At 42.2% G+C, this 23,243-nt stretch overlaps 5 protein-coding genes across 6 annotated transcripts in view; 2 read left to right on the top strand and 3 right to left on the bottom strand.

Annotated features, from left to right (window-relative positions):
- The window catches only part of LOC145433385 (actin, cytoplasmic 3-like), a 162,346-nt gene that overhangs the window by 5,916 nt on the left and 133,187 nt on the right, over positions 1 to 23,243 (bottom strand). The window lies entirely within an intron of this gene.
- On the top strand, positions 29 to 1,816 carry LOC145433386 (actin, cytoplasmic). Its single transcript, XM_080310476.1, has 4 exons — positions 29 to 229; positions 290 to 614; positions 673 to 834; positions 1,122 to 1,816. Exons 1-4 carry the CDS (start codon positions 107 to 109, stop codon positions 1,637 to 1,639), a joined length of 1,128 nt encoding a protein of 375 aa, XP_080166602.1. The 5' UTR covers positions 29 to 106; the 3' UTR covers positions 1,640 to 1,816.
- LOC145433379 (actin, non-muscle 6.2-like) lies at positions 7,382 to 13,931 on the bottom strand. Of its 2 annotated transcripts, XM_080310468.1 has the most exons (6): positions 13,597 to 13,931; positions 10,564 to 10,722; positions 9,079 to 9,204; positions 8,678 to 9,002; positions 8,458 to 8,619; positions 7,382 to 8,384 (listed from the first exon to the last, which is right to left on the bottom strand). In XM_080310468.1, the coding sequence occupies exons 3-6, from the start codon at positions 9,196 to 9,198 to the stop codon at positions 7,867 to 7,869; spliced, it is 1,125 nt and encodes a 374-aa protein (XP_080166594.1). In that variant the 5' UTR covers positions 9,199 to 9,204; positions 10,564 to 10,722; positions 13,597 to 13,931; the 3' UTR covers positions 7,382 to 7,866. The 2 variants fall into 2 exon arrangements, with proteins under 2 accessions (XP_080166594.1, XP_080166593.1); XM_080310467.1 differs by lacking the exon at positions 10,564 to 10,722 and having other exon boundaries at positions 9,079 to 9,208.
- On the bottom strand, positions 14,071 to 15,702 carry LOC145433378 (actin, cytoplasmic-like). Its single transcript, XM_080310466.1, has 4 exons — positions 15,530 to 15,702; positions 15,135 to 15,459; positions 14,911 to 15,072; positions 14,071 to 14,843 (listed from the first exon to the last, which is right to left on the bottom strand). Exons 1-4 carry the CDS (start codon positions 15,650 to 15,652, stop codon positions 14,326 to 14,328), a joined length of 1,128 nt encoding a protein of 375 aa, XP_080166592.1. The 5' UTR covers positions 15,653 to 15,702; the 3' UTR covers positions 14,071 to 14,325.
- LOC145433380 (dynein axonemal heavy chain 10-like) overlaps positions 21,803 to 23,243 on the top strand; it is a 68,427-nt gene continuing 66,986 nt past the window's right edge. The window contains exon 1 of the mRNA XM_080310469.1: positions 21,803 to 22,128. Within this exon, the coding sequence (XP_080166595.1) occupies positions 21,909 to 22,128 (220 nt within the window). The 5' untranslated portion in view covers positions 21,803 to 21,908. The remainder of the gene's footprint in view (positions 22,129 to 23,243) is intronic.

Genomic DNA, 23,243 nt, shown 5'->3' with positions numbered 1-23,243 from the left:
CATCCGTTTTACTGACCCTTGCACGCGTTGCTTCGTTAAGTAACCAAATCCCGTTTATTCCGCAGTATTTAATTGTGTAATCCCTGTAATCAACTAACCCTAAACTATGGATGACGATGTTGCCGCTCTCGTCGTAGACAATGGCTCCGGCATGTGCAAAGCCGGTTTTGCCGGGGACGACGCACCACGGGCCGTATTCCCTTCAATCGTCGGTCGTCCACGCCATCAGGTTAACAGATTATGTTTGTAGTTTTATCCGACATGTTACCAACCGCGTTACATTCCACAGGGTGTGATGGTCGGCATGGGCCAGAAAGACAGCTATGTCGGAGACGAAGCTCAAAGCAAAAGAGGAATCTTAACTCTAAAATATCCAATCGAACACGGTATCGTTACAAACTGGGACGACATGGAGAAAATCTGGCATCACACTTTCTACAACGAACTCCGTGTGGCCCCGGAGGAACACCCGTGTCTATTAACCGAAGCCCCTCTTAACCCTAAAGCTAACCGAGAAAAGATGACGCAAATCATGTTCGAAACTTTCAACGCCCCGGCTATGTACGTAGCTATCCAAGCCGTGCTGTCTCTGTACGCATCGGGACGTACTACAGGTACGCTGGTAACGATGACAAGATGTTTGTTTCGTAATATTACAATCCGTTTTCGTAGGTATTGTCATGGATTCCGGCGACGGCGTCTCGCATACAGTACCGATTTACGAAGGTTACGCTCTGCCGCACGCAATCATCCGTCTTGACCTTGCCGGCCGAGACCTCACCGATTATCTCATGAAAATCCTAACCGAACGTGGTTATTCTTTCACGACGACAGGTAACTGTTGAAACCAGACTAACGCAAGCAAATCACTGCTCGCTCACTATTAAAAATCCGCAAACATGTAAACTATTGGATTTTAAAAATGTGCAGCTAGAACTACTCGGATGGTGAGTTGGTTGGCACGTTGAATATGGCTAGATTAATAGTGTCCAAATTTAAACTACTCTATAAAACCGGCAACTAGAATTACTTGAAACAACCGTTAGTTGTAGATTATACTAGCCTTGTTCAAATACCGCGAGGTACGTATAATGTGCACTAATGACACCCACATCTCGCAGCCGAACGCGAAATTGTCCGCGACATCAAGGAGAAATTGTGTTACGTTGCTTTGGATTTCGAGCAAGAAATGACGACCGCCGCCACGAGCAGCTGTATCGAAAAGAGCTACGAGCTTCCAGACGGTCAAGTTATCACAATCGGCAACGAGCGATTCAGGTGTCCCGAAGCGATGCTTCAGCCGTCTTTCATCGGCATGGAGAGCGCCGGTATTCACGAAACAACATACAATTCCATCATGAAATGCGACGTTGACATCCGTAAAGACTTGTACGCTAATACCGTTCTGTCCGGCGGTACTACTATGTTCCCCGGCATCGCTGATCGCATGCAGAAAGAAATCCAGGCTCTCGCCCCGACAACCATGAAAATCAAAATCATCGCCCCTCCGGAGAGGAAATACTCCGTATGGATCGGAGGCTCTATTCTCGCGTCACTGTCAACATTCCAGCAAATGTGGATCTCTAAACAGGAATACGACGAATCCGGGCCGTCGATTGTGCACAGGAAATGCTTCTAATCTGCAGGCCGAAGATCGCCGACATTTGGCTTGAATGATCGGAGCCTCCCGCGGCCGGGCTTCGGATTGTCGCTAAGTTTCTTTCTGGAGCAGTGTACTTCAATTTGTACTTTCTGTTTAAATTAGTTCTTGTTGCACAGTCAACCAATACACGTTTATGCATTCTCTTCAATGAAACGTCAGTGTCGTGCGTTGTATGGAACTAGGGAAGAGCAGTAAAATACGGCCGGCCTTTTCGTCGTAGAACCGTAGTTTTGAGTAGTCGCTGTCAGGAGGTCCTACCGATGCGTACGCGCATCGGAATCTGGACGTCCGACCTAAATACGAGCAATGGAGGGAGCGTGAAAAGTTTATTTTCACTTATTTCGTATCTCGCACGGTTTTAGGTAGCTTTTGTATTAATCGTGTTTCAGATACTGTGGTGTATCTACTCTACACTATACAGACAGCGGTTCGCGCGGACTTCAAACCTTTTTATCAGCTACCCTAGTCCGGTGGTACGTTGAGCTTATTGTGGGTCACGGAGCTATTCGTAAGATTAGATGGTGGCGGTGTAATCCACATCTGTAACACCAATACTCCACTAGGTTTCGAGGTCGACTTGCCAAATGTTGATTTATCTAGGCCCCCTCCTCGCCGTATGATTAGCGTAAGCGGTGTCTCAAAACCTAGAAGTGGGCCGTTATACAATGCGGAAGATACCGATATACGGAATTATAATCGGCCTGGTGCAAATGACCAATGAGACCATCGTGTTGTCGAAAATCACCATGAATCGGCCAATCACAAACAGTAACATTCGTAAGATTATCGAGTTAGACAGGGGTCGCAACCTTTCGTATGCAGCGTGCCAAAATGCCAAAACATGTCAAAATATCACCAACCTTTCGTATGCAGCGTGCCAAAATGCCAAAACATGTCAAAATATCACCAACTTGCGTGTCAAACATTGATAATTTTGTCATATTTAGTGTTTCAAGCAAGTCAAGGAGCAGGAAGCAAGTAATACCTCTAATCTGCAGCTAGGTAGCAACGGCATCGATTACGAACTGATTCTAACAGTATAGTCGCTAAGGGTATAAATTGAGGTCACTACCGCACTGGATCTATCGCATACTATGCGTAATATTTGGATCATATAATTTTAGTCGCGCAATGATCGATCTTCCGTGGTTGCTTTGACACTAGATTTGACCCAAAGATCCCGGTAAAGCGGTAGTGGTTGTCGTTGCTCAAGATATAATAATGGAATCGCTTACACGTATAAGACGAAACTAAAGGAATATATCCTTTCGTGTGACGACGAACACGTTAAACACGATTCCAAATTCGCATTCTGACATGGGGCGGGTCTCATGTGATAGGTGCGGCTCAAGCTGCGGGCGCTGCCGCGCTGGACTGTTCGGCGCCGGTCATTTCGGCACCTGAACAGTGGACATATCAATTAGGGATAGTGTGAACGTGAGATTCACGTTCGCGTTCTGTGTGCGAACCTCAGAAATTTAGAGGCTCGCGTTCACAAACGATCCTTAGTAGGTTCTGCACTGTGAACCCTCATCATATAATACAATTTTCACTTCATTATAACATCTTTGGTTGAAATTTTATTGCATTTCAACTCTGGGCCACTATATGCATGGCGATGGCAGCATAAAAAAGTCAACATGCACCTCGACAATCTCAAAAATGTTGCTTGCTTTGTTACAAAATTTTGCTCGAATATTTAGTGAGTCTCTGCTGTGAGCTTGACCCGCAATCACACAACATCAATAGCGAAATACACATGTAGGTAGCCATCGAATGATGCTTATTCAACCAATCAATGAAATTGATGTCGTTGTCTGATGTAAAAAATCTAGCAGAGGTAAAAATTCTAGCCGGCGTACTGGGTCAATCTCGATTTCATATGTTTATTGTATCATAAAAACCAAATCCGTGTGATTGGGGTGCTGGCTACTGATGTATAACTTGTTGATGGGGTATTATCGGTAGAAAGTATAGAAACCCGTTTTACACTCTGCTCAATGTCAACGTAGCAATACTCAGACGCGGAATACATGCATTGCCTGGTCTGGCCTAGACCGGTAAGGCGTATAAGCTTATATTTCCTTGCAAGTCCACGTCCAAATTGTTGGCAAAGCTTAAGGAAGATATTGATTATTATATCAATGGTTGCTCCAGTTGATACATTTGAGGACGTTTAAGACGTCAATATACAATTCAGCATTGTGGCATTATGTGACCCGAGTCGTCGCTAGGTATCGTGTACAAATAGGCTATTACTTCACTAAAATGTAGGGTTAGAATTTAGCAATATAACGTCACGTGACGTTATGAGGTTCACGTTCGCGTTCACACAGAACCTTTCAAAAAGGCTTTTATTGTCGCCGTTCATTTTGGCAACGCACACCGCGCACGGAGTCGCATGGTCGCATGTTGTCCGAAACCAGTGTCTCTTACCATGAAAATGCCCAGCGCCGAAATACCGGCTCATAATAGTCGCGCTCCCACAGGCTGCACAGTGCACAATCCTAGACCAAAACATCCAAACGCTTTCATACGATATTAGGTTGTCGTATGTATATATTTTTTGGGCTTCCACATGGTAATCAAGAAATTAGCTGACGGTAAATCGCGCGAAGCGCGAAAAAATGACAAATAGAAGCTGCCACAAAAGACTCTGTTCTATGTTGATCTTCGAAATAATTTTGTTGATAGATTATGTTAGACGTTTTGCAACAAACATGTTTATGATATGTCGTTACGTCAAATCATTTGGCGTGCCTTGAAAATCATCTCGCGTGCTACAAATGGCACGAGTGCCGGGAGCTGCCGACACCTGAGTTAGCAGAACGGCAAATCAGCCTCGTTTGTCTTCTTATTCTAGCAATTCATTCTACTTCATGCCATTCGACTTAATGTCACCAAATGCGATTAGCTGAATTCAAAATCTAGAAAAAAAACTGGCGCATTCACGCAATAGTGACAATACGGGCCTGTGATTCCGTGAATAGGATATGACAAACCACAGATAACAGCCGGGAGGAGATATTCGATTATTTAATTACTGGAAACGAACATAATAGCATCCAACTATTCCAAGCGTCATCTGACATATGCTGTACATTTTGTACAATCTAATAAACTCTGACGAGAGTTAAAATGGAAGTAGGCCTACATTTGATATATGTATCTAATATGTAGGTCACGTCATATTCCAAATATACAAGCCATAATTACAATTGCAGTTTCAAATCACAATAACAGTGAACCCAGCGGCTAACCTCTCGGTTAGTAAGTAGGTCAGGTCTTATTAATTCAACAAAGCCACAATTGCAATTATCGTTTAAAAATGATAATAACCAGTGAATCCAGCGGCTAGCGCAGCACATCCTCGAGGATGGTCTAATTATGCAGCGGGAAGTCAGTTTCGAAATGCCCAGCTCCGATAACGTTAATATGAAACTATCGCACATATGTATAACTAGGGTTACCATACGTCCTCTTTTAAGAGGATTTGTCCTATTTTTGACTTTTTTGAAAGCGTCCTTGGAGGACGCCCTTTTGTCCTCTTTTTTGAGAATTCTGGTCAAATTGACGGCCAAATTTGACTGATATACCGTAAATCAGCACCGAAGTAACTCTCCGGCGGGTATTTCGGAAGCTGAGCCGGAAAGTTGACTTTTCTATTAGTCAAACCACCTGATAATGTGAAAGAAAAACCGCATTTTGGGCACTGAGCGAGAAAGTAGACCTTTTTTTAGTCAACCGAAAAATTTACCATTTTTTCGGGATTTCATCCGGTTTTGCAAGTCTGAAAATTCTGAAAAGTGTCCTCTTTTCATATTTTCAAAATATGGTAACCCTATGTATAACTCAATGCAATAATTGGCTGTCATGTATATTATAATGCAAACCCAGACAATAGGTCACGTCGTAACGAAAACTTACCGTCCCAAGTTGCCCGCGTCACAGTTTACGGGCGATTTTCAATGCCTCGATCTATTACGTCACAGGGTCAGAATACCTTGTATATTTTGAGCATAACAATCGCGCAATAACAAGACGGGCAATAAAGTATTTCAAAGCGGAAAGTCGGCAACGACCAGATCTAGGGTCATTGAATCTCAAATAGTGGTTACTTTTCCCGATTTGATATTGGAACCATGCAGGCCAGATAAGGCTCTTGGTTACAATATTTTAGGAAAACTTCTGTCACTTTTCATTCAATCTTCGATCTGTGCATATGTCTCTTATTTTTATGTTCTTTTATTAATATCCGCAGCCTGAGGTAGGTAATATTGATTGGAATACTATTGCTATAGTCGTTTCGACTCGCAATCGTATGTTGTTTTGAAATGATGACGTTGTGCTCGAGAACTGGCCGACGTTTGCAGCGTTTCATTGTCGTCGACACAATGAAATAGCATCGTCTCAACTTTATACCACAACAATCATCATTTCGTTCACAACTTAACATCGTTGTGTTATATTTTTTTCATCTGAACAAGTCACACACAATGTACAATGCGATAAGCCACAATGCGATGTCATGAACAGATAGGAGGATGTTGAACGACACGCATCAGTAGCGATCCTTTACTCTAACATCCACCTCGGCCTAGGCAGTGGTTCCCAACCTTTTTCGACTCATCGCCCCCTTTTCAAGCTAAACGCCGATCATCGCCCCCCAGATTTTGCGAACCGAAAAATCGGTATACAATCTGTAATCATCGGCGGGATGACTAAAAAAAAAGGTCAACTTTTCGGCTCGATGTCGAATTTTACACTTTTGCAACTAAATTTTCGTGGGTTGACTAAAAAAAAAAAAAAGGTCTTTCCGACGACTTGACTCCAATATGGCCGTTTTAACGCGTCATCGCCCCCTATCGCCCCCTTCGCTATTTTCGCCCCCTGTCGCCCCCTTTGTCCATTTTCGCCCCCCTATCGCCCCCTTCGTCATTTTCGCCCCCCTAGGCCGCCAAATCGTCCCCTGGGGGGCGATATCGCCCACGTTGGGAACCACTGGCCTAGAGTGTCCGATGTCACAGTTCTTTTCGATGTTGACCTTTTTTTAAGCCGCGGCCCTTTCTACTAGTTCTTTCCATTCCTTGTGAGTGCTTTCTTTCGTCGGGTCTTTTACTGGGCTTTTTTGTCGTAGTATAACGGCAACGGCGGGGGAAGAGGAACCCAGATAAACATCCGACGGGAATCGAACCCGGTCCGGCAGATTGGCGCTTATCGTAACCACTTCATTATCTCCCCCGCCATACTTCTTAGTCCTGCCTGAGATATTAACCCCTGTTGCCGAGTTTGTGATATCGCGTGATACGTTCCTTTAATATTGACCCGTATAGTAGAAGCTAAATTATGTTCGGACCTTCCGAAGTATCTTACTCCAGAATATAATTACCGACCGTGGGGCATCTGTGCCTTATTGGAGATAAGCGCCACTGCCAATTTGTACAATACTAAGAATTGCGCTATAGTAGTCGTAAACAAAAAACTCACGGGACATATCCAAAATATTCTGGGAAACGTGCTCTGCATATTCTTCTGGAGACCTTAAATGCACCACTGGACTAATTACACTTGTACTCGAAAATCACAGCATAATTTCTGTATTTTCGATTCTTCATTTTCAATCATCTTGCCCTCTGCAACCCTTGCCAATTCTTCATCTACCGCAATTCTGTAATCTGACCTCTTCATGTATTGCATAAGAATGACAATTTGACCGTATTATTAACATTTTAAAAATTTACTTCAATCCCGCCATTTTCCTTTGGTGGCAGGTTGCTCAACGGATTATGTGTGTATTTACCAGTTCTACTGTGAATATTTATTATAATAATAATAATCTCAGGAAAACTATCAAACGTAAACATTAAAATAACTGCCTGTTTGGTAAAGGTTTGAGCTATTTCATCAAACGATTGCGAGGTGCGATATTATGTGTAGGCAATTCGTTAGTCATAGTTTAAATATAATGGACATACATAATGCTTCAGTTGACAGTTGGAGAATGAAGCTTGCAAAAGGTATATATTTAAGAAAATCAAAATATGAGATAAATATTTCAGAATACTACTGTGGGTAAATCTATTGTTTAGAAGCATTTCCTGTGCTCAATCCCTGGGCAAAGTGATATCATCCCTCATGCAAAGTCGATATCATCTCTCATGCAAAGTCGATATCAGTCAATACTAACGACAACATAAAGTTGTTTAAAAGCATTTCCTGTGCACAATTGCCGGGCCTGATTCATCGTATTCCTCTTTTGAGATCCACAGCTCCTGGAATGTTGACAACGAAGCTAGAATGGACCCACCAATCCACACAGAGTACTTCCTCTCGGGAGGAGCGATGATTTTGATTTTCATTGTCGCCGGGGCCAGTTCCCTAATGCCTTTCTGCATTCGATCAGCAATTCCGCGGAACATAGTGGTGCCACCAGATAGGACAGTGTTTGCGTACAAGTCCTTACGGATATCGACGTCGCACTTCATGATAGAGTTGTACGTCGCTTCATCAATGCCGACGCATTCTCGGCCAATGAAAGATGGCGCGAAGAGGGTTTCTGGACACCTGAAACGCTCATTTCCTATAGTGATCATATGGCCGTCAGGAAGCTCATAGGATTTCTCAATGGTACTACTGGAAGCAGCCGTATTCATTTCTTCGTCGAAATCAAGAGCAACATAGCCCAATTTTTCCTTGATGTCACGGGCGATTTCCCGCTCAGCTGCATAATATCAGTGATGAAGGAATAGGCTACTTGGTGAATATCGATACGTGACCGCACGGAGGTGTCTTACCTGTTGTCGTTAGAGAACATCCTCTTTCGGTCAAAATCTTTATGAGGTAATCTGTCAGATCACGGCCAGCGAGATCGAGACGAATAATCGCATGTGGTAGAGCGTATCCCTCATAGATCGGTACTGTATGCGAAACACCATCACCAGAATCCATCACGATACCTTTAACAGTAATTGCCATTTTTATGATGCGCTAGTAAACGTAATTTATCAATATTACCAGTAGTACGTCCTGAAGCATACAGTGACAAGACTGCTTGAATGGCAACGTACATTGCTGGCGAGTTGAACGTCTCGAACATAATCTGAGTCATCTTTTCGCGATTCGCTTTTGGGTTGAGAGGAGCTTCGGTTAGTAGACACGGATGCTCTTCTGGCGCGACGCGGAGTTCGTTGTAGAATGTATGATGCCAGATCTTCTCCATGTCATCCCAGTTTGTGACAATGCCGTGTTCAATCGGGTATTTCAATGACAATATACCCCTTTTACTCTGAGCTTCATCACCAACGTAGCTGTCTTTCTGTCCCATACCAACCATCACGCCCTATAACGTTTAGTACAGGTCAATGTTATAGACATCTTCCTGTACTGTGCAACTTCATATTGTATACACTACTTACTGTGTGACGAGGCCTTCCAATGATTGAAGGAAATACTGCCCGTGGTGCATCATCGCCTGCGAATCCAGCCTTGCACATTCCAGAACCATTGTCAACAACGAGCGCAGCTTCGTCGTCCATTATTTTCTATCTATTGTTTGATATATTTCACATATGACACAATTATCAGGCCTGAATAAGTAGATAATTGACAGTATTAATTGAAGCGACTAAGACCCGGAGAGTTTTCGTGATTGAAATTTGGGTGAGGCACAGTTTTTACTAAATTGACCTGTTGCAACATGCTACACATGACGTCACAATGCGCTAATCCCAAACGTGGGAATGCATTCTTACCAGAGATGGGCGAATTCCCCAAATTTCGGGATCCGAATCTATCCGGATCCGGCTAGCAATTGGAAAATAAGAGTCCGAAAAAATCCGGCTGTTGAAGGTCCAGTTCGGAATCCGAAAAAATCCTGCCAGAACAATGCTAATTAATCATATTGCAGCAAAATATCCGCCTAAAATCCGACCATTCACCGCAAATTCAAAATCCGGATCCAGTCCAGCCAGGTAAAAAATCAATGAAATCCTGCTCCGGCTCCGGCTCCTGAACCGGACTGTGGCCATCTCTGATTGTTACCTGCTGCAAAATCTGAAATTCCAAATAGTCTGGTCTTCCGGTTATGCCCATTTCCCCACGTTGAATAAGACAAGCTGATAAATTGTTGCAGCACGTCATGTGATTTTCATGGTTGAACAATGTACATTATGCATAAATTATGGAGCGGTAATTCGGAAAACCTCATGACAACCCAATGAACTCTAAACGTGAGGCGAGCTTGAGAAAAATCGCGAGGGTACTGTTTAAAGATTTTTTAATTGCCTCTCGCGACCGATTTCTGTCATCTTTGCGAAACAGGGAAAGATATAGAACCTAAAACATTGCTTTATCACCTGAAGTGAAGAACTGAAGGAAGATTTTTCTTCGTGAGTGAGCAGGTTAGCACTTACAATAGATATGTTAATTTGGATTAATTTATAACGATTATTCATATTTTATGACCAGATTGGCTCAAACGAGACTCTGCTTACCAAGCACAAGCACGTTCCGTACATGGCGTCTAACTGGTCGTAGCAGACTCTCGCTCATTATTCGGCGAATTGGCGCCTCCCGCTCAAGAGTGCTCATCGCGCAAGTTTGCTAAGTTCTAATGTTAAACAGTTGCGTTACTGTCGAGCTACATTAACGTTACGCTTAACAAAAGTATAGTCGTCACTCGTCAGCGATACAGAATGAACGAACCAATACCTCATTCCGATTACGCCACGAATCTGACTATATACTGGCACTGTGGCACGCGGACTGTCTGTATGACTGAAATCAATACAAAGCGATTTTTATATTTCACAGTATCATCTTACCCCTAACGCGATAGTGTTCATTCACTATCGTTGGACCTATTGTGATCACGTATAGTAACGCTGCAAAATCAAACTCACCGGTCCGCTTCTAAATTACGAGATCCACCATTGAGTAGAAGATAAAAGAATAAAAGCTCTTGTCGGAGACTTATCACATCAAAGTCTTATGGGGCGTCACCACGTTTATCGCTACTTTCTTTTGCTTGTGGCTTTATTAGTATTGTTCAACCAGTTTGACTGCCAATAGAAAAGACATCATATCTATTACGTATATGGGCATCGGGCAGGACCGTAACAGCACTTCGTCATGGGGGTGATAAACCAAACTTCTGGGGGGGGGGGGGGGGGGGCTTGGCCCACCAGACCCACCTTTGCGACGTACGTTATCACGATGATAGTGTCCTTGCTATCGGTGCTATGGGAGCTGGCGTTGCCTAGTTGCGCGGAGCGCGAAAATATCAAATTCACGGCAGAATTCGGTCAATGAAATTGGAATTGCATATATCACTGACAAATTAATAATTGGTGTCATTGAAAATTTTGAGCCCGTAATAAATAATTATACATCTGCGGGCGGGCCCCTTGTTATCAATACCTTTGTTGTATGTGATTATTTCGTGTCGCCCGCTACCGAGCGAGACAGTTTAATGGTTATATGCGTCGGTAGGTCGTGGGCTCGATCCCCGGCCGGGTCATACCAAAGCCTCGAAAATCGGTATCCGCAGTTATCCGTCGTCACAGCATCTCGATGGTGCAGGCGAAAAAAGAATATCATATCTCTCTATACAGAATCGCTTAAACGTCCCATAAACGTCATATACATATAGAACTTATTCCGTGCGATTCAAATTGTCATTTCTTCACAGGGCGCATATAGTTTTTGTCTACGGGTGACATTGTAATGTGGGACTCAGATTGCCAGGACAAGAATATTAGGAGCTATCCATTCGTGCGCCTATGGACAAGGGAATATTCGACATATGTATATCGGTTTTAGCCAACATGAAGCGGTCCTTTTGGGTCAACATCTCCTCATAGCCGCCTAGCTTTTTGGCAGCACACTTTGCAGAGTCGCATGTCAGTCGAAAAGTCATTATGAACGTCTTGATGTGTCGTGACGCGGTTATGACCGACGCCGAGATGCCTATATCGCCACAAACTACACTGGGTAAGAATTTTGAACGAAAAATTTGTTGACTTCGCGATTTTGCACTTGGTTTAGGGTTTAGGCTAATTTTGGCGTGCTGATTCCCAAAATGCCATTGGTTTTCTTCTATCACGTCAAGTTTTTGCTCTACGACATATGCCCAAAATATGCAATTTTTCACGAATTTAGCCATATTAGTTTTCCATAGAAATCCACACTTTTATCATATAATAAGATAGGGGTAAATTGAATGATTAGGGAAGAGGTACTGGTATCGTACTAGGCCGATGATTCACCCATTTGTGGTTAGAGGATGCAATCATCCGATGATATGTCGGACACATATTTGATGTAAACTTCAGGATTTGACATGAAAAATAAACATTACATTCACTATCAGCTAGAGGTCCAATGTCCGATTCAGCGTATCCACAGTGTAACTTGAAACTCCTTTACGCTCGGTAATTTGGATCAAGATGAAGATCATAGGGATAGCAGGCCTGATGATGACGAATTTGAAATCGAAGATGGTTCAGAACGTGGAATAGTCCATCAACACAAGTTAAATGATCTGACATAGGCTTTGGTACTTGGAAGATAAATATTCGGTATACTTTTAGCATCCGAATTGAGAAAAAATACTTCGCAATAGAGTGAAGATATCTCACTTTCGATCACGAGAAACGGCGTTTTAATTGTAGGGCTACTTTCGGTAGCTTTGTGTATTGCCGTGATACTGGAATTGGCATCATACTGTTACCATGGGTTGCTGGCAGAGTTAGGAATCCCGATTTACAACTCAAGTGAATGACAAATGTCTATTGGTAGCTCAAAAAGGATCCTACAGTGTGGCATTCTCCAAAATGACAACGTCTTAGGTGCAGTAACAATTGCACACTCAGTTAGTATTCGTGAATAATACAGAAACATTGGGAATAATATAGAAACATTGAATTGTTGCAATATCACAAGTGCGATTGGATCATATGTGTCTAAATAATTTACCGGAAAACCTTGGCATTGTAAACGATGGGCAAGGAGAAAGTATCCTCCAATATCTGAAGATGATGGGGATACCGGAGTAGATTGGAGCTTACATATGTTAGCTGACTGTTGCTAGAGTATCAAACGAGACAACCCACAGAATTATGAGTTATTCATGTAAATTTGGACCCTGAAACTCACATATAAATTGTCCTACAGATGCAATATCAGTTTAAATCAACCAAACAAAGCAGTGCCAATGTTTATTTGAGGTCTATTGATTCACTTTCGACTGCTTGTGGTTTTTGAAACGTTTCATACAATAATCACAAAATATTCAAAGTAGCACTTTTATGTGGGTTATGAGACAATGCGGTGGGTGCCTAACCCAAAAACGTGACGTGATAGAGAAAAACGGAAGTCGTTTTTGAATTCAGCGCCCAAAGTTAGTCGACCTCAATTGTCTGATCAAAGTCAACAAAAATTGTGCGTTATGCTTTTTTTTCTAGGGGGTAGTAATAAGACAGCTGGCTACAATAAATAGCGCGAGGCGCGAAGAAAATTTGACAAAATTTCGATGACTATCCAAAAAATAGTTTACAATTCAAGTTGTTTTACGAAATAATTTTGGGCCCCTCCAACTGAGGAGTTTAGTGTGCGCCAGTTATGGTCCTTCATATAGGGGACTGGGAGAGAGACAGCACTGGTTTATCTCGAATGTGAACGTATAGTATTATGTTTTGCAGCATTATGAATTCCCCCTAACCTAATATGTTGAAGTGATATGTACAGACAGACAACTCTTCTATTCGATACAACACGTTAGAATTGTAACATGGATTCCAGAAAGTGTGATCCTGACTAGTTTGATCATTGCGAACCTGCAACGCCCACCCATAGCCAATAATAGTATCCAGGACAATCAAGGCGGAGAAGGTAAATTTCGATAATCAAAATCAGCACTGGTAGACTACGCTGACCTGCATGATTGAGTCTTGCATACAGGACTTCACCCTGATATTACTTGACGAAGAAAATATAATTTGCGGATGACAACCTATTCGAAAACAACCTTTGAATGCTGCTGTTCGCGGGCATTGAATTTACATGTGTAAAAGTGAACATTGGAGTTTATATAGCCTACGCAGATACATTGTGACGCAATTATAGAAAAACATCGCAAATGCCCGAAACTAAAATATCGGACGCTTTTTCATTTCTATAGCTAGACCGGCATGTTCACGACAGAATGACCTCTCGTCACGTGTATCAATATTCACCAGCAGCCCCCAAACCTATTTATTTTATTGTCCCCTGTAAAACTTGCATGGGCATGAGCACGCCACGCCTATATTTTGTGATACCGACCGAATCTTGGATCAAGCGGTCATTCAATTAGAGAGATCTCTATAATTCAATCGTATTTCCAACGCAACGAATCACCAAGGCCTCAATTTTATATGCTTTTAAGTTTATTGTGGAATCATCCCGAGAACGGCTATAACATGCCAAACGCGAATTATTGGCTACTCATTAGTGTAACGATTGTGAAATTCATAAATGTGTATTTGTAGATACAAGCGTATATATAACTTGAAAGCAAATGATGGGTCGTCACTCGATTAAAAGAATGCAGCTTGCATTATATATTCAAGAAAATCATCATACGAAGTCGATATCTGAGAATACTAACGACAACATAAATTTCTTTAAAAGCATTTCCTGTGCACAATTGCCGGGCCTGATTCGTCGTATTCCTGTTTTGAAATCCACATCTGCTGGAATGTTGACAAGGAAGCGAGAATGGACCCACCAATCCACACTGAATATTTCCTTTCTGGGGGTGCAATGATTTTGATTTTCATTGTCGTGGGGGCCAATGCGGAAATTCCTTTCTGCATTCGATCGGCGATTCCGGGGAACATAGTAGTGCCGCCAGAAAGGACGGTGTTGGCGTATAAGTCCTTGCGAATATCGACGTCGCATTTCATGATAGAGTTGTACGTCGTTTCATCAATACCGACGCATTCTCGGCCAATAAAGGACGGCATGAAGAGGGTTTCGGGACACCTGAATCGCTCATTTCCGATCGTGATGACTTGGCCATCAGGCAGCTCGTAACTTTTCTCTATCGCACTACTGGAGGCAGCCGTATTCATTTCTTGATCAAAATCAAGGGCTACAAAGCATAATTTTTCCTTGATGTCACGAACGATTTCACGCTCAGCTGCAACAGAATCATAATGACAATAAAATAACATCAGTTATACCGACATGGTGAGGTGATGGCAGACCTGTAGTCGTTAGCGAATAACCGCGTTCTGTCAAGATCTTTGTGAGATAATCCGTCAGATCACGGCCAGCAAGGTCGAGACGAATTATAGCATGTGGTAGAGCGTATCCCTCATAGATGGGTACTGTGTGCGAAACACCATCACCAGAATCCATGACGATACCTTTTGAAGCAAACGAATGATGTGATAAGGGAACAGGAACAGACAACACTTGCAAATCTTACCAGTGGTACGTCCTGAAGCGTAGAGGGACAAGACTGCTTGAATAGCAACATACATCGCTGGCGTATTGAATGTCTCGAACATAATCTGAGTCATCTTTTCGCGATTGGTTTTTGGATTGAGGGGAGCTTCGGTAAGCAGACAGGGATGCTCCTCTGGCGCGACACGAAGTTCGTTGTAGAACGTATGATGCCAGATCTTTTCCATCTCATCCCAATTTTTCACAATGCCGTGTTCAATTGGGTATTTCAATGACAAAATACCCCTTTTACTCTGAGCTTCATCACCAACGTAGCTGTCTTTCTGTCCCATGCCGACCATCACACCCTAGGATGATGGCCATAGAGACTTACATCGATGTCGTCAATGTATGATGTGTATGCAGCGCACTACTTACCACATGGCGAGGCCGACCAACGATTGAGGGAAATACTGCCCGTGGTGCGTCATCGCCCGCGAAACCGGCTTTGCACATTCCAGAACCATTGTCAACTACGAGAGCAGCAACTTCGTCTTCCATGATTTATTATGCGTAATTTTGCTAGGCTTATTTGCGAGGGAATAGAAAATGACATTGTTAAACAGCCATTCGCGTGAAAGTTTTCATAATTAAAATTATGCGATGCACAGGTTTTATTAAATATGTGTATCACAAGTATGAAAGACATGAACGCGCCAGATGACGTCACAATGCCTGGAATTTCTCGAGTCTGTTAGGCGATTTGCCACGTCCACGATTGACGACACAGGCCAGGCCTATAACTTCCTGAGTGTTATGTTATGTTATCAGAGCGACCTGTACGTACGTGGGTTCCAATAATGTGGTTACGAATTTGCTATGTCGAGGTTTTGCGGAAGCTCATTCCTTTTTTCAAGTAAAGCATGTAAACCGACATTGTATAAATATGAATTCAATAAGTGCTTGTCAATCCAGGGAGTTTCATCATGCATTTCTGGTTATGCACGCGGTCTGACATTCAGAAGCATAAACTCGTAATAATTAATAGGATGTTGTTGTAAACGTTATTGGTGAAGTCGATCGGAGCAACCCGCATGTCAGCTCTGACTCGACGTATACGGAGAAGCACTATTACATCCCGACAGATAGGGTAAGATATATTCTGGTCAAGGATCAGAAAAACTACAAAGCGTAATCTAATATAGCATCATCTAAGCAAGGATGTGCCCGACTCGCATGAGCCTCGTCGAAGAAACGAAGGTTTCAACACTCGATATATGGCGTTTGACCGTTCGCAACTCAATCTCGCACATCCACTCGCCCGCCTATCACTCACTGTAAAATATTCCTTCTTCTAAGATTCTGATCAAACAGTCGCGTTGATACTGCGAAGCTATGAAATATCATGCTCACGCAGTTGTTAGTTTTACAAGACGGGCTGTAAGCGGTAAAGACATCGTTCGCAATCACAAATACTTATCTACTACATCGGCGCTACGGGGTGTATGGTACCTCCATGATCTACCCTGTATGACTGAAATCGGTACAAAGTGATTGTTATATTTCACGGCGTTATGTTACCCCTAACGCTAAAGTATTCATTCACCATCGTCAGACCTATTGTGATCGCATAGTTACGTTGCGAAATCAACTCACCGGTTCGCTTTTACAATTCGTGATATACAATTGAGGAGAAGATAAAGAAAGAGAGTGATTCGCAGATAATCCACTTCGTATTTGTGATAATGAGTCCGAGACTTGTCACATCAAAATTGATTGGGACCGGTGGCCGACTCCTCTCTCCGTTGCCGTGTTTATGATTAATGATTAGCGACTCATCGATATATTCGTAGTCAATGCATCTGAGACACTTATTGTCAACGATAAAAATCTTTCGCCCACCAGGACAGTGCTGGACATTGATAGCTACGGTAAAAAGATGTCCCTGTAACTCCCTTGTGCGTCACGTACAAGCGACAACCACGTTCGCGAATGTGATTTTTTTTTAAATATTAACAGGACGTCACGAATAACTATAATGATGTAATAAAAAACTAATGCCATTAGGGGCCCAGTCGAAAATTTCGAGGGGCAATTGTGACATTCTACCCTTTGGCTATACCCCACTGGACAGTGGACACCAACGGTCATCGTCGATTTTAGTGCGGAAAGTATTGTATTTAGTGAACTATATCACTATCATTTTAATGATGCTAACTATAGGTTGACAAATTTCATCCTAATCAGCAATTTTTTCATAGATGATTGTGAATGCATGTATCCGAACCCTGTTTCTGTTTCACCAACCATTTTCCGTCCTGATCCTCTGGAAGTTTGTAAAGCTCAATGGCCCGCTGGCTCCATATTGCTTTCAAACCTCCGAAAATAACATCATTTTAATTAAAGAACTGGTGTATACAGTAGACCTAGCGATGATAAATTTAAAAAATATACAATTTTACAAATTTGTTCAGGCCCCCTGAAAAAGGATCATTGTCCACAGCCCCCGGTGCCCATGGCCCACAGGTTGAAAGTAGGCCTACTGGCCTATAGAGCATGTCAATAGAAGGTATATGCAGCTGAATTTGAGTAATAGCATATAAAGGACAATAATCACGCAGTCATTTCGCTATACCGTATTCTAGGGGTGTTTTAAATCAATGAATGTTTGAAATTGTGAATTTTAAATGTTCCGATACTAATGGTTAGGAGGGAACCAAATTTTGTCTGCAGCGCGCGTCTCCAAGGAGACCTATTATATGTCATTAAAGTCAAATTTAAATAGGCTACATCGAGTGTAGCCTATTGTACAGATAAATAATACTAACACCGATGGTTTAGGGCAGTGATATCCAATATGTCTCCCCCAGCAAATAATGTATACATACAATCAAGCGACTTTGATTGGTTTTCCACACTTTTATGCATCAACTGATAAACAAGAAATCATTCCTGAAATCACGAGCATATTGTCTGGACTTGAATTTAAGCTGCAAAATAACTTCCAAGAACCCGCTATTAACAACTTTTATTGGCTATAGGTAATCCATTCGAAAGCAATGAATCAAGCATTCTTTCCGCATAAAAACAGCTCGTGGATTTACGAAGTGCTATTTCTTCATAATTCGGTTCGGTTTATCAGCAATTTTTATCAGTTCAATACACCACAAAATTGCGATACAATGAAAAGATAGCAAGAAAGGTGTCTAAACGATTTGGAGCAGTGTATATTTGAAATCAGACACCCCCTTTGGCCTAGACAATGTAAAGAGGAGGTATTGTATACTGAATAAAAATGAAAGAAGATTATATAAAAAGTAAGCGACAAAACGGGCTTGCATATCACGGAAGGAGAGTCCGAAAGGTCAGGTCGTCGTCCGGTAATCTTGAGCGCGGACTAGTATTCATTTATCATACCCCTGACCACTGGCGTAGCAGCATATGCTGCCGCCCCTGACTCTCGCTTAAAATGCCGCCCTCCCCCCACCCCTATAAGTAGACCGCAGCAAATTTCGACATATATTCATGTTCAAGCAGTGTTGGGATGACTCGAGTCATGACTTGACTCGAGTCAGACTCGAGTCACCTTTTTCGTATGACTTGACTTGACTCGAGTCACTTTGCTAAATTGACTTGACTTGACTTGACTCGTCGTATCAGAAATGTGGATTGACTCGTGACTCGGAGCAAAATTCACGAGTCAATTTCAAGTCATCAAGTAATAGGTGTTGATAAAAATCACTGTATCTTGCATATCTTCGGATTGTTCGCGAAACGCTGGTGTAACCCGTGAGAGCGACCAATCATTCAATGATCGTGCGTTTTACTGAGCCTCCATTGTTATCTCACAAATAAATTGACATCTCACAAATAAATTGACCGCAAACGAAGTTATCGAACCTTACAGCTTACGTTGTCGTAAACTAGTATAGTAAAGTAATTTAATAGCAAAATGTCTATTTCTGTTCTCTGTTCTTACCTTAACCAAGCCTCTTGTTTTATTAATTGACTTCGAATATAGTTTATCTAGTCCTCAGCCATTGGCGCAGGCTCGAATTGTATCATATCAATTTGTTAATGGGTAATGTATTGCATCTTATCAATTCGTTTCTCTATTCTCTATTTCGTCTGGTAATTATAAACTGAGGCTATGCAATTAGCAGTTTTACGTATATGTGAGCGATACAATGCCTTCTTGCGTGTATATTCAACTCTATATTCGTTCATCTGTTCAAAATCAATGACGACGCAATCAGTATTTCGAACAGCTAGCAAAATGAAATGACGTAATCATACCTCATACTTCGAAAAGGCAACTTGACTTGAATTGTGACTTGACTCGTGACTTGACTTGACTTGACTCGACTTGACTTGACTTGACTCGACTTGACTCGAGTCACCTCCAAAAATCGAGTGACTTAATGACTTGACTCATCGAGTCACCTTCGAAAATCGATTGACTTGACTTGACTCGAGTTAAAATGTGCAATGAATCGAAATGACTCGTGACTCGAAGGTAGTGACTTGATCCCAACACTGGTCTTTTCAATTAAAATTATTACCAATAATATGCCGCGCATCAGCCTCACCGTCTCAACGGTAATAAGGTCAAAAATAATAGAGACAAGAAATAGCGAACGAATGTATTTCATTTTCGAGTCTTAATTAACACTTATATAAATTTACGCACAATCTGTCAATCTGACAATTATTACCAACTCAAACAGTTACTAGGACCGGTTTATCTTCACAGCTATCTGAGTCTGGTGTACCCAATCGTAACCCAGAGTATAGATCACTAACCTACAGATAGATGGGCAACTTATAGTTGTCACACTTGAATACCCAGACAAGCCTACTGCTGAGACAGCGAAAAGCAGCATAATTGGTCATGGTCATCCTATTGTTGGCCAGGCCCTCCGAGCGGTCAAATTTAACAATACTGATCTTAATCTAATCTAAAGCTATCGCTGCCCTGATTCCGGAAATACAATTAAAATGCTGGTCTGAAAATCGGCATTTTTCCGAATAATCGCTCGATATAATTTCCATTATCATGGTCAATTGGTCATTGTGTTGCGGCGCTCCCATCGTTAGGAACAACCGGCCTTGACGGCTTTTTACGAGTGGTTCCATTGCCATGTTAACATATTCGGAATCAGCGAGACACTAGCTTTTGTTTGAGACCACTTTGATTGAATTTTAGCTTTTACGCTGCTTTTAGCCGGCTGTGTACACTGTGCAGTCTCATTTTTCCGCCCCCTTGGAGCCTGTCGCCCCTGGCGCAGAGCCAGAACCGCCAAGTGGCTGCTACGCCACTGCTCCTGGCGAGTGTCAGCCGAAAATATTCGGGTTCATTTCATTATGAATATAATATGCAATAGTCGACGCTTCCGAGCGAGATAGTGTAACGGTTGTGCGTCCGGCTTCTCGAGCGGTAGGTCGTGGATTCGATCCCCGGCCGGGTCATACCAAAGACTCGAAAATTGGTATCCGCAGCTATCCTGCTAGGCGCTCAGCAATCACGGATAGCATGGAGGAGAAAAAAACGGGGGCGCAGACTAGATGACCTCATGGGGCCGTATCGCAACTCCGTCGTCAAAGCATCTCGATGGTGCAGGCGAAAAAGAATATCAACTCTCTCTCTAGTATTCATTTAGTAGAAATTACTTGGATGAGTTAATGGCTGATTGGTTGGTTCCATGATCGATGCAAAAGCAGTCATAACTATATTCCAATCAAATGCAGATTGATGGTAATATGAACATGCGCCCAAGCCGTATATGTTCGTATAGACAAGCACGAGAAAACATTTTTTTAAAGAACATTTATTTTCTTTCAGGTGCCGTGTGCTATTTATAAATTTTCCAGTGTGCCGCAAGCTGAAAAAGCTGCGAATCACTGGTTTATGGTCCTAATCGAAGCTCAAACCACATATATAAGAGACTATTGTAACATATTAGTAATTTACACAGTTGATACGCAGCAGATTGCTGTCAAACTATAGATTCCTAACTTATTTTGAGATTCGAGATTTCGAGAAATATAACTGTAGACACCACCTAGCGATTGTGTATTACCAAAATCAAGCATGCGGAATCGTCACCATAGTAACTGTCATCAGCTGGATATGGATGGTTTTGAATTAAATAATCAAATCAACATGTTTGGAACGGTGTTTTTACTTTACTATATCGAGATATTTGTATTACAAGAAAGCATTGGCCACTTCAGCGTTACCGGTAAAGTACCTGTATAGTATAAGTTAATCTATGAAATTATTCAAAATGAGATGCTATACTATAATGTTCTTATTAGGATTTCGGAACGTTACCGTACGTACAACACGATCGATAATTAACAGCAGAACTGTTGTGCTAAAAAGCTGATTTGTATGGGGTTTAAAGGCTGGAGAAAAATGATAAAGGCTTTCATTTTGTTATGACGTTGGGCATCATAATCGTGTTTATTCCTTCAAGCTCTGCACACTAGACCACTATTATCTGTGCAGAATGCCATATAACATTCCTGCGGTAACCCAAAAATGTAGTAACATACTATAAAATTTGTAAAATTATCACTTTTCCATTCATGAATTGTGTTACTGCCAGTTCCTTCTGATTTTCGGAAGAATTTTCGTAAAAGCTATACTGAGCATGAGCATAAAACGAGTGTAGGTACTATAGCCCGCTGCGTAGACACATTCTGTGAACGTGAATTTGACTTAGATTTCATATGTTCTGAGGTTTCAGTTTCATTTTATTATTGATTTTTTTCTAACGAGTTCAGCCCCCTTTGGGCTCTGAGCACTGTGAATATGGATGATCCCCGTTTGGAGTGGATGATCAATAAAATATCTCTTGGTCTGAATGTGAAGAGTCAGGATGTTTTTGAGGATCTGCTGTCTCGCGATGACGGTAACAACGAACTTAATATGCTGCGATTCTTCAACATGTCCACACAGGAGGAAGGAACCCACACGCTTTTGTTTTACAAGCAAACCATTGAAGTCGAAGAAGAGGTGGAGGTTGAATATGGTAAATATGCACATCATATTCTAGGACAGTGGTTCCCAACCTGTGGTACGCGTACCACTAGTGGTACGCGAGCAGATTCTGTTTTTTTTTCGATCGAAGGGAGTTATTAGTTCAGGTGGGGTTGAACACAAAGATTGTTCTCCAATAAACATCAGGCTTAGCATGACCTCCTCGTACTCGACTCTAGCTTCTCAAGCTATTCCCCAGCTGCTAATTTTACCTTCTACGTGGGAGTGCGAGCAAGGATTTTCATCTCTGATGACTACCAAGTCGAAGAAACGAAACCGACTTGTTGCGCCAATGCATGACTTTCGATGCGCTTTGAGCAAACATATGCCACGCATTGACCAGCTAGTGCAGTGTTTCTCCAACTGCCCCTCCCTCCCCTTGGGGGGCATGAAAGCATCGGAAGGGGGCGCGAAGCTGCGGCCAACTGAAAAAATTTTTCGCGCTCGGCGCGATTTACCTCCATCTCATTGTTTTTGCCTTCTGTATAGTCCTAATTGCATGTTTGAGAACATCTTATTAACTATCATAACCCACCATTATTCGCTGTGATTGCTAGCATTCTGGTTGCATTTTGTGATGTGAAGATAAGGGGGGGGGGGGGTGTTTTTCTCTATCGTAAAAGGGGGCGTGTCTAAAAATGTTGAAGAATCGCTGAGCTAGTGGAAAATAAACAAATGCAGCCATCGCATTAAATAAATTAACGTTTGTAGTTTGCTGTTTTTTCATTATTATTATTATGTTGTTCTTCTTGTGACTGGTGGTGAAAAAACAATTCCATGCGTCCCATCAACCCTGGCTGATAATGCCTAGTTTAATAGCATTTGCTATTACGCTTCGCATAGGTCAAATACGTGATTATGACGTCATAAATTACAGCAAAATTTTTGGCCGCCTTCGGCGCGCGTAACTTATGTAGGTGGTACGCGAGCACTGCATAAAACCTCGAAATGGTACGTGGGTGAAAAAAGGTTGGGAACCACTGTTCTAGGATATCAAACCTGATAAAGATTTGGCAATTCTTTGATACACGCACCGCGCCGAGAAGAGCTCCCCGTGACCATTGATGATGCATGGTTTCTCACGTAATGGGTAAAGAAGATGTGTCT

This window comes from Botryllus schlosseri, chromosome 2, assembly GCF_051294905.1.
Source record: "Botryllus schlosseri isolate E-star chromosome 2, Bs_hap1, whole genome shotgun sequence".
Classification (NCBI taxonomy): Eukaryota; Metazoa; Chordata; class Ascidiacea; order Stolidobranchia; family Styelidae; genus Botryllus; species Botryllus schlosseri.
Note: the sequence above shows the minus strand (reverse complement) of the source record. Positions and strands in the feature narration are given on the sequence as shown.

Coding starts and splice junctions, on each gene's coding strand:
- LOC145433378 (XM_080310466.1), bottom strand. CDS start 15,652: ATGGAAGACGAAGTTGCTGCTCTCGTAGTTGACAATGGTTCTGGAATG. Junction 15,460..15,529: donor TTGGTCGGCCTCGCCATGTG/GTAAGTAGTGCG, acceptor CCATCATCCTAG/GGTGTGATGGTCGGCATGGG. Junction 15,073..15,134: donor CGCTTCAGGACGTACCACTG/GTAAGATTTGCA, acceptor TTGCTTCAAAAG/GTATCGTCATGGATTCTGGT.
- LOC145433379 (XM_080310468.1), bottom strand. CDS start 9,198: ATGGACGACGAAGCTGCGCTCGTTGTTGACAATGGTTCTGGAATGTGC. Junction 9,003..9,078: donor TTGGAAGGCCTCGTCACACA/GTAAGTAGTGTA, acceptor TAAACGTTATAG/GGCGTGATGGTTGGTATGGG. Junction 8,385..8,457: donor ATGTTCTCTAACGACAACAG/GTAAGACACCTC, acceptor GATATTATGCAG/CTGAGCGGGAAATCGCCCGT.
- LOC145433386 (XM_080310476.1), top strand. CDS start 107: ATGGATGACGATGTTGCCGCTCTCGTCGTAGACAATGGCTCCGGCATG. Junction 230..289: donor TCGGTCGTCCACGCCATCAG/GTTAACAGATTA, acceptor TACATTCCACAG/GGTGTGATGGTCGGCATGGG. Junction 835..1,121: donor TTATTCTTTCACGACGACAG/GTAACTGTTGAA, acceptor CACATCTCGCAG/CCGAACGCGAAATTGTCCGC.